At 44.8% G+C, this 13,454-nt stretch overlaps 1 protein-coding gene across 1 annotated transcript in view; it reads left to right on the top strand.

Annotated features, from left to right (window-relative positions):
- SLC35F5 (solute carrier family 35 member F5) overlaps positions 1-13,454 on the top strand; it is a 122,515-nt gene that overhangs the window by 48,440 nt on the left and 60,621 nt on the right. The window contains exons 7-9 of the mRNA XM_029605351.1: positions 5,857-6,047; positions 8,300-8,381; positions 10,845-10,932. Of these exons, the coding sequence (XP_029461211.1) occupies positions 5,857-6,047; positions 8,300-8,381; positions 10,845-10,932 (361 nt within the window). The remainder of the gene's footprint in view (positions 1-5,856; positions 6,048-8,299; positions 8,382-10,844; positions 10,933-13,454) is intronic.

The raw sequence follows: 13,454 nt of genomic DNA on the forward strand, positions 1-13,454 counted from the left end.
TTGCCTGGGGGCATCGCACAATGTCCAGGGGTGCTGCCTGTGCGACCAAATGATCCTGAAGGAATGTCACGCTCACCTCGACAAGATGGAGAAGCTCTTTGGGGCGAGAAAGTTCGAGACCGATGTCTACAATGGTGGCATCGACACCGATGGACACCAAGCCATCAACATTGGCGGGGCCATCGGCTCCATTGATGCCACTGGCAGATGGGGCACCAGGAACCGACCCCTGTTGGTCTCTTCCAGGTTGAGGACATTGAGGAAAGACTGGGCCGAGCACCAAGGGAACCCAAGGAAGCATAGGCACTGGTCACCTTCGATGGTTTCTGCCATGACGCCCCCAAAGTGACTCCGTGGCGAGGTCACTCAATGCCGGGGGTCTGTGATGGTTTCCACTAGTCCTGGTGTCAGTTGCCGATCCACCTAGGGGATCCAAGGAAGATCTAGCCACTCCTGCCTCCCAGTCCGTTTTGGCATCTGCAACTTTTGAGGAGGAGTTGAAGTGGAGAGTCCAGCTGGTAGTCAGTCATGCCCTGCAGGGCATTGAGCCAGCAGTACCAACGGTATCGATGCCCGTGCTTCCTGCTGGAACTGCGTTGGAACGGCTCAATATGCTCATCGGTGTGTTACCAATCGAGCTGGCATTGGTTCCCAAGAGGCCATCAATGCCTGGCGGGGCACCGATGCTTCCCCTGACTAATATGGTACTTTCTGATTTCAGAGAGGGTTCCTCCAAGGAGGAATCCATCGAGGCCGGAAACGGCACAGAGGCCTTCAGCCCCCATCCAGCTTTGCTAGGGCCAGCACCGGTGCCACCAGTTCCTAGGCTTTCTGGATGAAGGCCGAGCACCCAAGGCCCTAACCCGTTAGAATACAGTGAGAATGAGGCCCCGTATGACCCTTCGAAGGACGACACTACAGAATCCTCCTCAGAGGACTCTGAGGGTCTCCTCTCATAACCATCTCCTCCTGAGGACCTAGCCTTCACAGGTTTTGTAAGGGTGATGGTGGAAACCGTCCAGTTTCAGTTAATGATGGAGGAGGATGCCAGACACAAGATGCTGGAAATCCTCCAGTTCGTGGAGGCTCCTAAAGAGATCATGGTGGTCTCTGTACATGAGATCTTTAAGGAGTTGCTGCTGAGGATTTGGGAGCACCCCCTCACAGTTCCTCCTGTGAACAAGAAGACGGATGGGGTTTACCTAGTCCAACAGGCTACCAGATTCGAAAAGCATCAGCTGGCACACCAATCGGTAGTGGTCGAATCTTCTCTCAAGAGGGCCAAGTGCTCTCTGACTCATGCCTTGGCACCCCTGGGGAAGGATCACAGAGTGATGGATGCTCTTGGGAGGAAGATGTTTCAGGGGACATTGCTCATTGCTTACATCGTCTCCTACCAGCTCTACATGAGCCAGTACTCTTGCAACCTTTGGAAGCTGGTACAGGAGGCGGCCGAGCGGCTGCCTCAACAGAAGCAAAACACCTTGTCGCTGGTGTGTCAGATCCTGGACTGCGGAAAACATGAGGTGGGCTTCACCTATGATGTTTTTGAGATGGCAGTGAGAGTCTCTGCAGCAGGAATCAGCACCTGCAGAATGGTATGGCTGCGGACCTCAGATCTCCGACTGGAGTTACAGGAAAGTCTCGCTGACCTGCTGTGCACAGGAGAGAAGCTCTTCGGAGATAAGGTGAGGGACGTGGTGGCCCAGTTACGGGATAACCATGAGACCCTCCAGCATCTCTCTGCCAGCACTTCAGACCTGCCCGCCGCAGCTAGGAGGTCTGCGAGGTTGGGTCAGAGGAGGTCTTTCTACCATCAGAGGAAATATTATCTTCCGGCCTCTCACTCCCATTCGCAGAGGGTGAGCTCCTGAGGTCGTCACAGGTTGCAGTGAGCTCCCAAATCCAAGCCAAATCCCAGGATGGGGTTTTGACTGGATCGTAGGGAGTATAAGCCAGCCACCTGTACTTGAGATGCTGGAACCCCCCAGTTAGGGGCAGGCTATGGTTCTTTATGAATCAGTGGCCTAGTATAACCTCAGATCAGTGGATTCTGTCCATCGACCACCAAGGGTACCGATTGAACCTATTTGGTGTCCCGCCAAATTCTCCTCCATGCCCTTTTTGGGGGCCAATAGTACATCAGGAGGTACTGTTATGGGAGTTCTCTGCCCTCTTAACGGCCAGAGCGGTTGAGCCTGTCCCACCAGGGCAAAGAGGGCTGGTACTTCCTGATTCCAAAGAGAACAGGGGGACTGCGTTCCATCCTAGACCTGATGGCCTTGAACAAGTTTCTAAAAATAGAAAAGTTTAAGCTGGTTTCTTTGGGCACCCTGATTCACCTCCTGCAAAAAGTAAACTGGCTATGCTCCCTCTATTTAAAGGACGCATACACTCAATCGAGATCTTTCCAAGTCATAGGAAGTATCTTAGATTTGTGGTGGGAAAACAGCACTTCCAGTTCAGAGTGTTGCCATTCAGCGTAGCATCGGCCCCACATGTCTTTGCAAAGTGTCTGGCCATGGTGGGAGCATACCTCCGCAGGCTGGGAGTACATGTTTTCCCTTACTTGGATGATTGTCTGGTCAAGAGCACCTCTCAGGCAGGGGCAGATCAGTCCTTGCGCTTGACCATCTGGGTGTTGGAGTCACTAGGATTTGTCAACCTGAAGTCTCATTGCAGCCCATCACCTCAGTTGGACTTCATAGGACTCTTCTAGACACAGCTCAGGCAAAAGCCTTCTTACTGCGCTCCAGAGTGGTCACCTTGACATTCATAGCGGTGGTGATTCAACAGAGCCAGCAGGTGTCAGCTCAGCACATGTTGAGGCTCTTGGGTCACATGGCCGCAACTGTCCATGTCACTCCCTTGGCATGTTTACACATGCACAGAGCTCAATGGACCTTAAAGTCTCGGTGGCGCCAGGCCACCCAGGACCTTCAGGCTCACATCCGCATCACTCTGTCTCTCCGGAACTCCTTGGCCTGGTGGCGAGCTCTCTCATATTTGGAGCAGGGAATATCTTTCCAAACTCTCTCTACCCATGGATGTGTCCAACCTGGGGTGGGGTGCTAATGTGGAGGGGCTCCACACCCAGGGTCTATGGTCCGCCTAGGAAGCACAATGTTAAATCAACTTGGGCTTTCAGGGATTGGCTGGCCAACAAAATTGTCCTGATCCAAACAGACAACCAAGTAGTTATGGTGTATATTAACAAGCAGGGAGGCACAGGGTCCTATGTAAGGAAGTGGTCCAGATCTGGTCCTTGGCTCTGATCCACGGGATGGTGCTCCGGGCCATGTATCTAGCCAGAACAGAGAATATGATAGCGGACAGACTGTTGAGCCTTCAGACTCCATGAGTGATTACTGGATCAGGGGGTAGCAAATCAGATCTTCCGCCTCTAGGGAAACCCAGATGTGCACTTGCGTCTCCCTGCAACAGGAAGGTGATTCAGTTCTGCTCCCTGTACAGGTCAGATGGCTAGCCAGCCTCTGACGCCTTTGCTCGCCATTGGGACAAGAGTCTTTTGTATGCATATCTTCCAGTTCCTCTAGTAACAAAGACTCTCCTGAAGTTTCAAGAGGACCGAGGGACCGTGATCCTCATAGCCCCTTATAGGCCAAGACAGGTCTGGTTTCTACTCCGGGTGTTGTCCTTCCAGAAAACGATCACTGGGGACTTCCCCATAACTCATCACGCAGGATCAGGGGAGGCTCCAGCATCCCAACCTCCAAGCCCTGTCGCTCACAGCCTGGATATTGAGAGGCTGATTCTGCAGCCTCTTGATCTTTCCGAAGATATGACTCGGGTCCTGGTAGCTTCTAGAAAGCCTTCCACTAGAAAATCCTACAGACTGAAGTGGAGGAGGTTTTCCGTGTGGTGTAAGCAGAAAGCCCTAGATCCGTTCTCTCGCCCCACACAAAAACTGCTTGATTTATCTTCTGCACCTTTTGGAGGCTGGCTTGAAAACCAACTCTGTTAGTCTATTTAATTTCAGTTGGCGCATACCACCAAGGTGTAGATGGTACACCCATCTCTGTACAGCCTATAACTACACTCTTCATGCAGGACCTGCTTCAGTTGAAGCCTCCCCTAAGACCTCCCACTGTGTCTTGGGACCTCAGTGTGGTGCTCACTCAACTGATGAAAGCTCCTTTTGAGCCGCTATGCACCTATGACCTGAAGTACTTGACCTGGAATGTTATATTTTTGGTGGCAGTCACTTCAGCACGCAGGGTCAGCAATCTCCAGGCCTTGGTGACTGATCCACCTTATACCAAGTTTTATCATGACATGGTGCCTGCGTATGCACCCTAAGTTCCTGCTTAAGGTAGTGACAGATTTCCATCTTAACCAGTCAATCGCCCTGCCAACATTCTTTCTCTCCACACATTCATATCTCACTATTGTCTGGATAGGGATGGCTGACAAGACAGCAGGTTCGGCCAGTCTGACCTCTGTAATCTCTTTGAGGTGTAGAATCCAACTCGCCCTGCCTAAGGGCCATTGTTTGGGTTCAGGCTGTCTCACCCTCTTTTTACCAGCAACACTGTTATTGTTGTGCCCGTTGGCACCTGGTTGGTGTCTGTCTGTCCTCTTTTATGTTAGGGAGCAGCCTGTAGCTAGAGACTAGCATCCTTTTAGTCCTAGAAGAAAGCAGAATTGCTTACCTATAATAGGTGATCTCCTAGGACAGCAGGATGCTAGTCCTCATGAAACCCACCACCCCACAGAGTTGAGTTTCTCCTGTTTATCATTTTAATCGTAATTCTATCTTAGGAGACTGAAGAGGGATTTTGTGTGGATGCATGATAATAGGGCATGCTGGGCATGCTCAGTGTACCTAGTCAAAGTTCTTGAAACTTTGACATAAGTTTTCCATGCCAGGTTTCATCCGATGATGTCACCCATGTGTGAGGCCAAACATCCTGCTGTCCTAGGAGAACACCCTGTTACAGGTAAGCAACTCAATTTAACCCTCTCCCAGGGATGTCAGCCACTCCTGCACTGGGCCCTGAAAGGAAACCTTTCCCCCCAACCAAAAGGATCCCCACCCTGTGGAAAGGGGCACATAGAAGAGCTAGTCAGGGTTCTTGCCCCAAAGATCTGATAAAATCTTTTATGGTCCCACCCGCGCAGGATATGCACACTGGGGTGGTAAAACAGAGGTCCTTTGGATGTCTTTCAGATGGCATCTGAAGAAAGGACCTGTGTGATCTTGAAAACCCTTGTACTTACAAAGTAAATATACAGTTTAACCAAATAATTCAGTGGTTTTCAAGCCAACAGTTGAGTATGCATGTATGTTATGTTATTCTTTATTTTTATACCGCTATGTCAAGGACCCTAAATGGTTCACAAAGGAACATACGTGAACACAAACATTTAAAATCATAAGCTCAAATAATAGTGAAATTTACTTGATCATATTGCTTCTAATGAATTGCAGATTTGTGACAGATATACAGTATGATCAAAGGCTAAAGAGCTAGAAAACCTCTGCCAAAAATGTCCTAAAAACAGTACAGAGCTGGATTCTCCTCCTTCATGTAAGAGCAACGTGTCACTAGGGCCATATGCAGAGGGAAAAGGGAGCAAAGGGTTTTCATATAAACCAAACATTGGGTCCCCACTAAAATGTCCTTTGGAAATGCTTTTTCCTCATTTTATTAAAAAAGTAGGATGCATGTAGGCCAGAGCCATTGTTTGTAGAAAGAATGATTACAGCATTTAAACATTCTCAAATATATATTTCTTTTTTCAAGTGTTTTTATTCACTGGCATCTGTATCAGGTGTTCGCTTTCCTGTTGGCTGATAAAGCTTTAACCCTTGCACCTTTCTGATTTTCCAAGCTCCAAAAAGGCCTCGTGTAAGATTCAGTAATATCATGGAAGTGCGACAGCTCCCGTCAAACCACGCATTGGAGGCAAAGCTGTCTCGCATGTCTTATCCAGCTGTCAAGTGCCATGAGTCGGTATTGAAAACTGTGGGGAAGCTGACAGCATGTCAAGTGGCAAAAGTCAGTTTTTTCTTCTGTTTTGTGGTAAGTTCTTCTTTTAATGTCACTTAACTGGAATAGAAGAGAAGAGAAAAGAAGTTGGTGTTTTTAGTATTCAGACACTTAAAAGCAAGCCTTCAAAACACTTTTGGTTGTAATTTGTTAGGACTTTTGTTCTTAACATTTTTTTTTTATCCGTGCTTAACAAAGCAGATGTTTTTATTAAGTGTAAATGTATTTAAATTCCTATAAACTAAACTGAATTCTGTCCCCTGTATTTTGGTAGAATGGGGCATTTTCTACTCCACTAAACTTTGATTTGCACATTTAGACGGGTGGTGCGCGCGCACACGTCGGCCCGTGCCCAGAGATTGGCCTTTTTAGAACATTTGTGTGCATATGCTTGCTGGCACACAAATGCTGCTTCTACCACATAAATTGGGGGATTTTGAAAGGGGTGCGTGCCGACACCATCCCCGGTTTTATCAGTTCGTCCCCGAGAGGTCCTCCAAAGCCCCCTAGTTTAATAGCCTTCACCCCCCCCCCCCCCCCCAGTTTGACCCAGTCCTTAAAACCTCGCAGATCTGCCTGTGTTTCTTTGTTCTTTTACCTTACACATCATCCATATCAGAAGTAAAGCTGCGTGGCAGGGGCCCTCAGCGCGCATCGGATTGTGTACGTAGTTTTGCGCACATCTCAGTTGCACGCCCCAAAACGCCCATGTCCCATCCAGACCGCACCCATGCCCTCCCCCTTTTTGAAATCTTCCCAGATGTGCACACTGCGGTAGATACCCCCCGTGTATCTTGGCAGCTTTTAAAATCTGCGCGGCGTGCACGAGCCCAGCATAATTGCACATCCCCCAATTAATGCGCGCATCCTGCTTTTAAAATTCACCTTTTACTTAAATCCAGTCACAGAAGATATCTTTGGTGCCTTTCTATCTTTAACAGTTCACTTATTTAATGACATAAATAGTAAGACATTTTAGAAACAGGTAAGACAGGTTTTTTTTCATCATTAAGCATATGGGGCAGACTTAAGTTCAAAATATGTATATCCTGGAATAAAAGAGGGAAAGGAAATGTAAATACTTCCAAGGATGAATTGTAATTGAGGCTGGTCCCTTTCAGCGGAAGGGAGTCTCTGGAATGAGGGGTTAAGGGGAAGAAGGTGAAAAGGGTAATGCAAAGAAATATTTCTTTACTGAGAGGGTGTCGGATGCATGGAGCGGCCTCAGAGACCAGGACAGTATTGATAGGCCAAGCACAGGGGATCACTGTGGGACAGAAAGGGATTGGAAAGCTAAGCGGGAGGTAGGAATAGGCAGGCTGAGTGGCCCACATGGTCCCTCTCTCCTCTCGTGTCCTGTGTTTGACGCTGCTTGGTCCTAGAGAGGGCGATACATAAGCATAATTGTGGGAAGTATTTGTTTTTAGGTAGAAGATGCCTTGGGGATGAGGATTGCAGGGGATTTTGGAAGGATGAGGTTGGGATGACTTTATGGGATTCTTTGTTTTATGAATTCAGTGGGGGTAACTTTAGCTAAAAACAATTAGAAGTTGTGTGTTTTATATTTGTAACTGTACTTTAGAAGATAAGATATGACGTGCTGAGTCAAAGCAAAGCTCCATCAAGCCCGGCATCCTGAAAGTAGCCAATCTCGGTCGCCAATACCTGATAAATTCCAAAACGTAGATCCGTTTTTGGTTTGATCTCTTCCAGGGATAAGCAGTGGCTTCCTTAAATTCACCCAGCTAATCATGGTTTATGGACTTTTCCTGCAGGAACTAATTCAAACCTCTTTTTAAGCCCCACTATACTAGATTGCTTGACCACGTCCTCTGGCAGCAAATTCCACAGCCTGATTTTGCGTTGAGTGGGAAAAATACTTTCTACGATTTGTTTAAAATCTGCTACGTGCGAGTTTCAGGGAGTGTCCCCCTAATTTTAGTACTATTTAAAAGGCTAAATAATAGTCTCCTATTTATCGGTTTCACCCCACTCACGATTTTATAAACTTCCGTCATATTCCCTCTCAGTTGCTTCCTTGTGATTAATTTTGCAATTCCTTTTGAATGGTCCCACAAGTAATGTGAGAAATGAGATGAAGCATATTGAACAACTGGGCTCGGTGGTCAGAGACTTTCAGGGAAATTAAAGTATGAACTTCTGGGACCATTGCAAAGATGTCATTTATCTCGCAACAGCATAGGCATAACTTTCAATTTCTAGTACATTGCTAGCGATTTTTAAAAGTAATTCATGTATTCACTGAAATTTGCAATTTTTTGTAGTGGTTCTTGGCAAATTATTCTTATCAAGAGGCACTCTCTTACACCCAAGTTGCCATAGTTAATATCCTGTCTTCAACATCTGGTAAGATTCTTTTCCTGTTGGAAAACATAGATTTTTCTTGTGAAATGTAAAGCACAGTTAACTTAGATTATTGTTATATTTATACCAGAATATCCTGCTTTTATTTTTGGACAATTCTATGAAATTGACTATTGAACCTTTCAAAGACTCATAAATAAATCCAGGACTAATTAAAAAAAAACCAAAAAAACAATCTGTATTTCTCTGGGAATTAGTCTCCATCAGCAGTAGTTTTCATTTCTTCTCTAAAGTTCTGAATATAAATGCTACATGTGAAATAAATTGTTGGCTTCTAACAATTTCTTAGTAGGTTTTATGCCCACATCAGGGTGTCGCCATGAAATCTGATATAACTGAAGTATATTTTTTTAGGAAATGCCGAGTACTAAACAGGCATGTGAATTACGGAAGGGGCATTATAAGAGCTGAGCAGGGAAGCCGGTTTAACATGTGCCCACAAGTTCCTGTCTTTGCGTGCTGCTTGTTGGAATATGTCATTTTAGGAAATACAGGGGAGCATGATACTCATTTACAAGCTTATATTTTCAGAAATTCCAATCATTTGACCCTTTCATCTGATTTAATTTAATTTTAATTTAATAACATTTATAAACCACTTTCCAGATTTAAAAAAAAAAAAATCACCCAAAGTATAGAGTACTGCATACAATTATATTACATCCAACAGACAGTCCAAATTTACAGTATTAACACATTTAAAAATTCCTCTCAGCTGTACTATACATGTATCCAATACAATCTTACAAACTCTCATCCCTGGGATATCAGCCATGTTTTGAATCCCTTTCAGAATTTCAACAATTGATTTTCTTCCTTGGGCTAACTGGTAACTCATTCCAAAGCTTGGGGATTACTGCAGAAAAAGCCTGGCTTTGTATTCTACGTGTCTTAAAGGCCTTTGCCGATGGGAGCTGAAACCGAGACCTGTAATTTGTTCTTAAATTCAGAGTAATAAAAGACCACCAAATAAGATCTTTTAAATGCAGCAGACATCGCCCTTTCAAAATCCGGAACGCCAATGTCAATGTTTTAAATTTTCAACCCTGAAAAATAGGAAGCCAATGCAGCTGTTTAAGCAAAGGGCCTGCTGAGACCCATTGTGGACTATTTGTAATCAGGCGCAATACCATATTTTGTATTGTAACTTTTTAATCACTTTGCCAGGCAGTCTTAAATGTAACACATTGCAATAATCTGAGATGCAACTAAGGCATAAGTTACCTTTTTTTTAACACATTAAATCCCCAAAACGGTTTCAGCTGCCTGATTACTTCTAGGCTCAAAAACGCATTTCTTACAACCTGCAGTATCTGCTTCTCCAACGATGGTGAAGAACCTAATGTTACTCCCAAAGATTTTACCTCATCCTTTCGTAACAAACGTTGGTCCTCTATTTGCAATAATTCAGTTTTGCTAAAGTGTAAAACTAGACCATTTTTTCCTTCGCCAATCACTGACAGTCCGTAGACCGTTTTCAAGATGACGGACTGCCTTATCTCTATCCCTATCCATAGGCGCTATCAGTTGTGTGCCATCTGCATAAACAATAGGGATAAAGCCAAAAGCCTGAATAATACTCCCTAAAGGGGGTAAAGAAATATATTGAAAAGCAAGGGGGACAGAGATGACCCTTGTGATATTCCCTGGTGAACCTCTCTAAATACCAATAGCTTGTGATCTTCCTTGCAAAAATGTGGCAATCCAACTAATACTCGGTTCTCAAGACCAAATTCCAAACATTAAGGAAAGTAATACAATCAACCAGGTCAAAATGCACTTGTTAAATCAAGCTTTATTGGAACAGTTTTTCCCACATCTAGTCGTGGTAACACCTCATCAAACCAAAATACCTTTGCTGTTTCTGTAGTCCATCTCTTATGGAATCCCACTTGTTTCACATCCAGTTTTTCATTACTATCAAAAAAAAAAAACCCAAAACCCCGTAATCTGTCTGGCTACCACTTTTTCATTTGCTTTAGCTAAATAAGGCAAATTTGAAACCGCTCTATAATTACTTCAAACAGTCAGATCCAACTTACTGTTTTTCAAGATTGGAGTAACAATGTTTTAAACTTCTGGAACTTTCCCCTCCAACAAGGATTGGTTCACGGTTTTCAACAGTTGGCTTAAAACGTCGTCTGGAAAACCCTGAACCAAATACGCGGGGCAGAGATCCAACTGAAAATCAGTCATTTTTACCTGACCCAGGTAAACAAGTGGAGCGAGAAAACGCTGCTTACAAACCATTGGCGATTTTTCACCGTTAGTTCCATTGGAGAGATTCTGCTAACAAGTTAGTAATTCATGTATCCAGAAGAAAATCTGTGCACTTACTGTTAGTGTATGTATTTCAGAAGGTCTGAATATAAGGTGGCAAATGCAGTTTATTGAACGTTTGTTGTAGAGCTTTATTATAATCAGATCTTTATAATTATTATACAGGACTGTTTACCTTAATACTTGCTGCAGTGTTTCCAAGTAACAGTGGCGACAGATTCACCCTCTCCAAGTTGTTGGCTGTCTTTTTAAGGTAAGAGCATGTAGAAAGTCCCTCTTTTCCCCAAAAGCGGTAGTTGGAAGGCTTTTTAGAAGTTGCTGCTGTACAGCCAGATGCTGAGAATTGATGTCTTAAAGTGGCTGGAGAGTGACAGGTAAATGCTTTTCTGTGCTCTAGCTGTCAGCACTAACTGTACTGGGCCAGGTTTGAAGCCTGTGCATCATCTGCCTTTATATACTTCCTGCTGCTTTGTCGGTATCTGAGGCAAAGAGGATGTTTCACGACTGGATGGGAACAACTGTGATGGATAGCCAGAAAACTGCTCAGCTGTCACATGCCAGTCTCTTCTAAAACATTGTTTTTTTTTAATTTAAAGTTTGTTCTTGTAGTGCGATAACTTAGTACACGGTAATGACGTGTGTGGAAAAAGCCTTCCAATATATGCTTTTATTCTTTTAAGATGACTGATAAGGTACCCATAGGTATTTCCATACAAGGATACAGTTAATGATTTAATCCGTACCTACAGATACTGTAGGTAAAGGATTTCCCTGTTTCAGTAAAAAGTAAATTTTCAAAAAACCCGGCATGCAGAAATCCTGGGAGATATGCGCGTGGCCTGGCCGGAGCTCACTGAGTGCATTTTCAGAACAGCCCGGACACGTGCGTATTTCCCGGTACGAGCGGAATAGCCGGGATTTTGAAAAGGGGCAGGGGGCCAGCCGGGATAGCGCCATTTTGCGCTGTGCTGGTGAAGTGTGCGCCGGCCGACGCGCACAACTTACTTCTTGAAGGAGCAGGTAAGTTGTAAAACAAAAAAAAAATGAGGGTAGGTAGGTGGGGTTTAGGGGTCGGGGAGGAGAAGGGAAAAGGGAGGAAGGATAGGTAGGGGATTAGGGAACTGGGGAAAAGCCCTGTTCCATCTGCACACGTGTGTTAAAATTCCTCCCCCCCCCCCCCCCTCGTGCATGAATGGGCACCTGCGCACATGACACGCCAGTACAAAATCGGGCGCACATGTGCGCGCAGATATCGGATTTTATAACATGTGCACGGCGACACGCGCAGTTTATAAAATCAGCGCGTTTGAAAATTTACCCTTAAATGCCTTCGGTTCTTAGCCTTAAATGATTTTTTAAATAATAAACACTGATGGCACTATCGAATGGATGCTATGTTATTTTTTTCCTATGGTCCCTGGCCCTAAATTATAATAGTATAGTATCATCATATAAACTATGGGGCATAATGCCACCAGTGGGGTTAAGAGTTCAGTGCATTATAACAGTATCACCAATCTACTCAAAGTCCCTTATTTCCGGCAGCTATGGGATTAGAAAATTCTGCAGTAATTCTTTGGTACATTTGCATATAGATTTATATAACAAAGGGGCAGAGTTTAGATCCCCGGCGTATAGAAATCCCGGGACATAAGCGCATGGTCAGGCCGCGTGCACACTGAGCGCATTTTCATAACGACCTGGCCATGCGCGTATCTCCTGATACGTGCGGAAGTGCCGGGTGTTTAAAAAGGGGCGGGGCGGGGTTTGAGCGGGGGAGGGGGCCAGCCAGGACAGCTCCATTTTGCACTGTCTCGGTGAAGCGCGTGCTGGCAGCCAGCTGGCGCGCGGAACTGACGCCTGCTAGGAGGAGCAGGTAAGTTCTGAAACAAACCAAAAAATAGGATGGATAGGGTGAGTTTAGGGGTCAGGGTGGAGCGGGGAAAAGGGAGGAAGGTTAGTTTGGGGGATAGGGAAGTTCCCTCCCAGTCTGCTTCTTTATTGGAGCAGAGTGGGAGGGATCTGGGCAAAGGCCCAATCGCGTCATTGCGCCTTTTTTTTTTTTTTTTACAAAATACCCCCCCTTGCGTGCACGAGTTGGAACCCGCACGCACATGCGTGCCATTATAAAATCGGGCTCATGTGTGCACGGGTAGCCGATTTCATAGCATGCGTGCGGCAGCACGTGAATGTTATAAAATCGGCGCATCTCTTTTAAAATTTACCTTCACACATGCACATTTATTCCAAAGATTATTGCTAATATTTTATTTATGATCCCACTTGAACATTCACTTGATATTCCAAACAATAACGAGGCCCATCTTCTCCATCATTGATCCCACATTGTGGAACTTACTTCCAGAGGACCAAAAAATGATAACAGATTTAACATTTTTCTGAAAGATACTCCAGGCATTTTTGTTTATAGAAGCATTTGGCAATTGTGCCGATTGGTATGATCATGTTTTATGACTTGTGTTTGTTTTATTTGATTTTAATGCTATCTAATAGAATTGTATCATTTATTGTACTGCATGTTAATCTGTCCTCTGCTTGGCATGCACTCATTATAGGCGATTTAGAAATGTTAAAATAAATAAATAAATAACTTGAAATGCTTTAATGTAAAACTTTTTTGTGTATATGATGTATTTCTTCATTTCATTTTACTTCTTTTCTTAAGTCTTGTCTTTTTCTTTTCCTTTCTTTTTTTATGCTCTTCGGCTGGTTTCTTTCCTCTAAAATGTGCCTGTTTTTCCTCTTCATCTCCCT

The sequence above is a fragment of the Rhinatrema bivittatum genome, chromosome 6, assembly GCF_901001135.1.
Source record: "Rhinatrema bivittatum chromosome 6, aRhiBiv1.1, whole genome shotgun sequence".
Taxonomy (NCBI): domain Eukaryota; kingdom Metazoa; phylum Chordata; class Amphibia; order Gymnophiona; family Rhinatrematidae; genus Rhinatrema; species Rhinatrema bivittatum.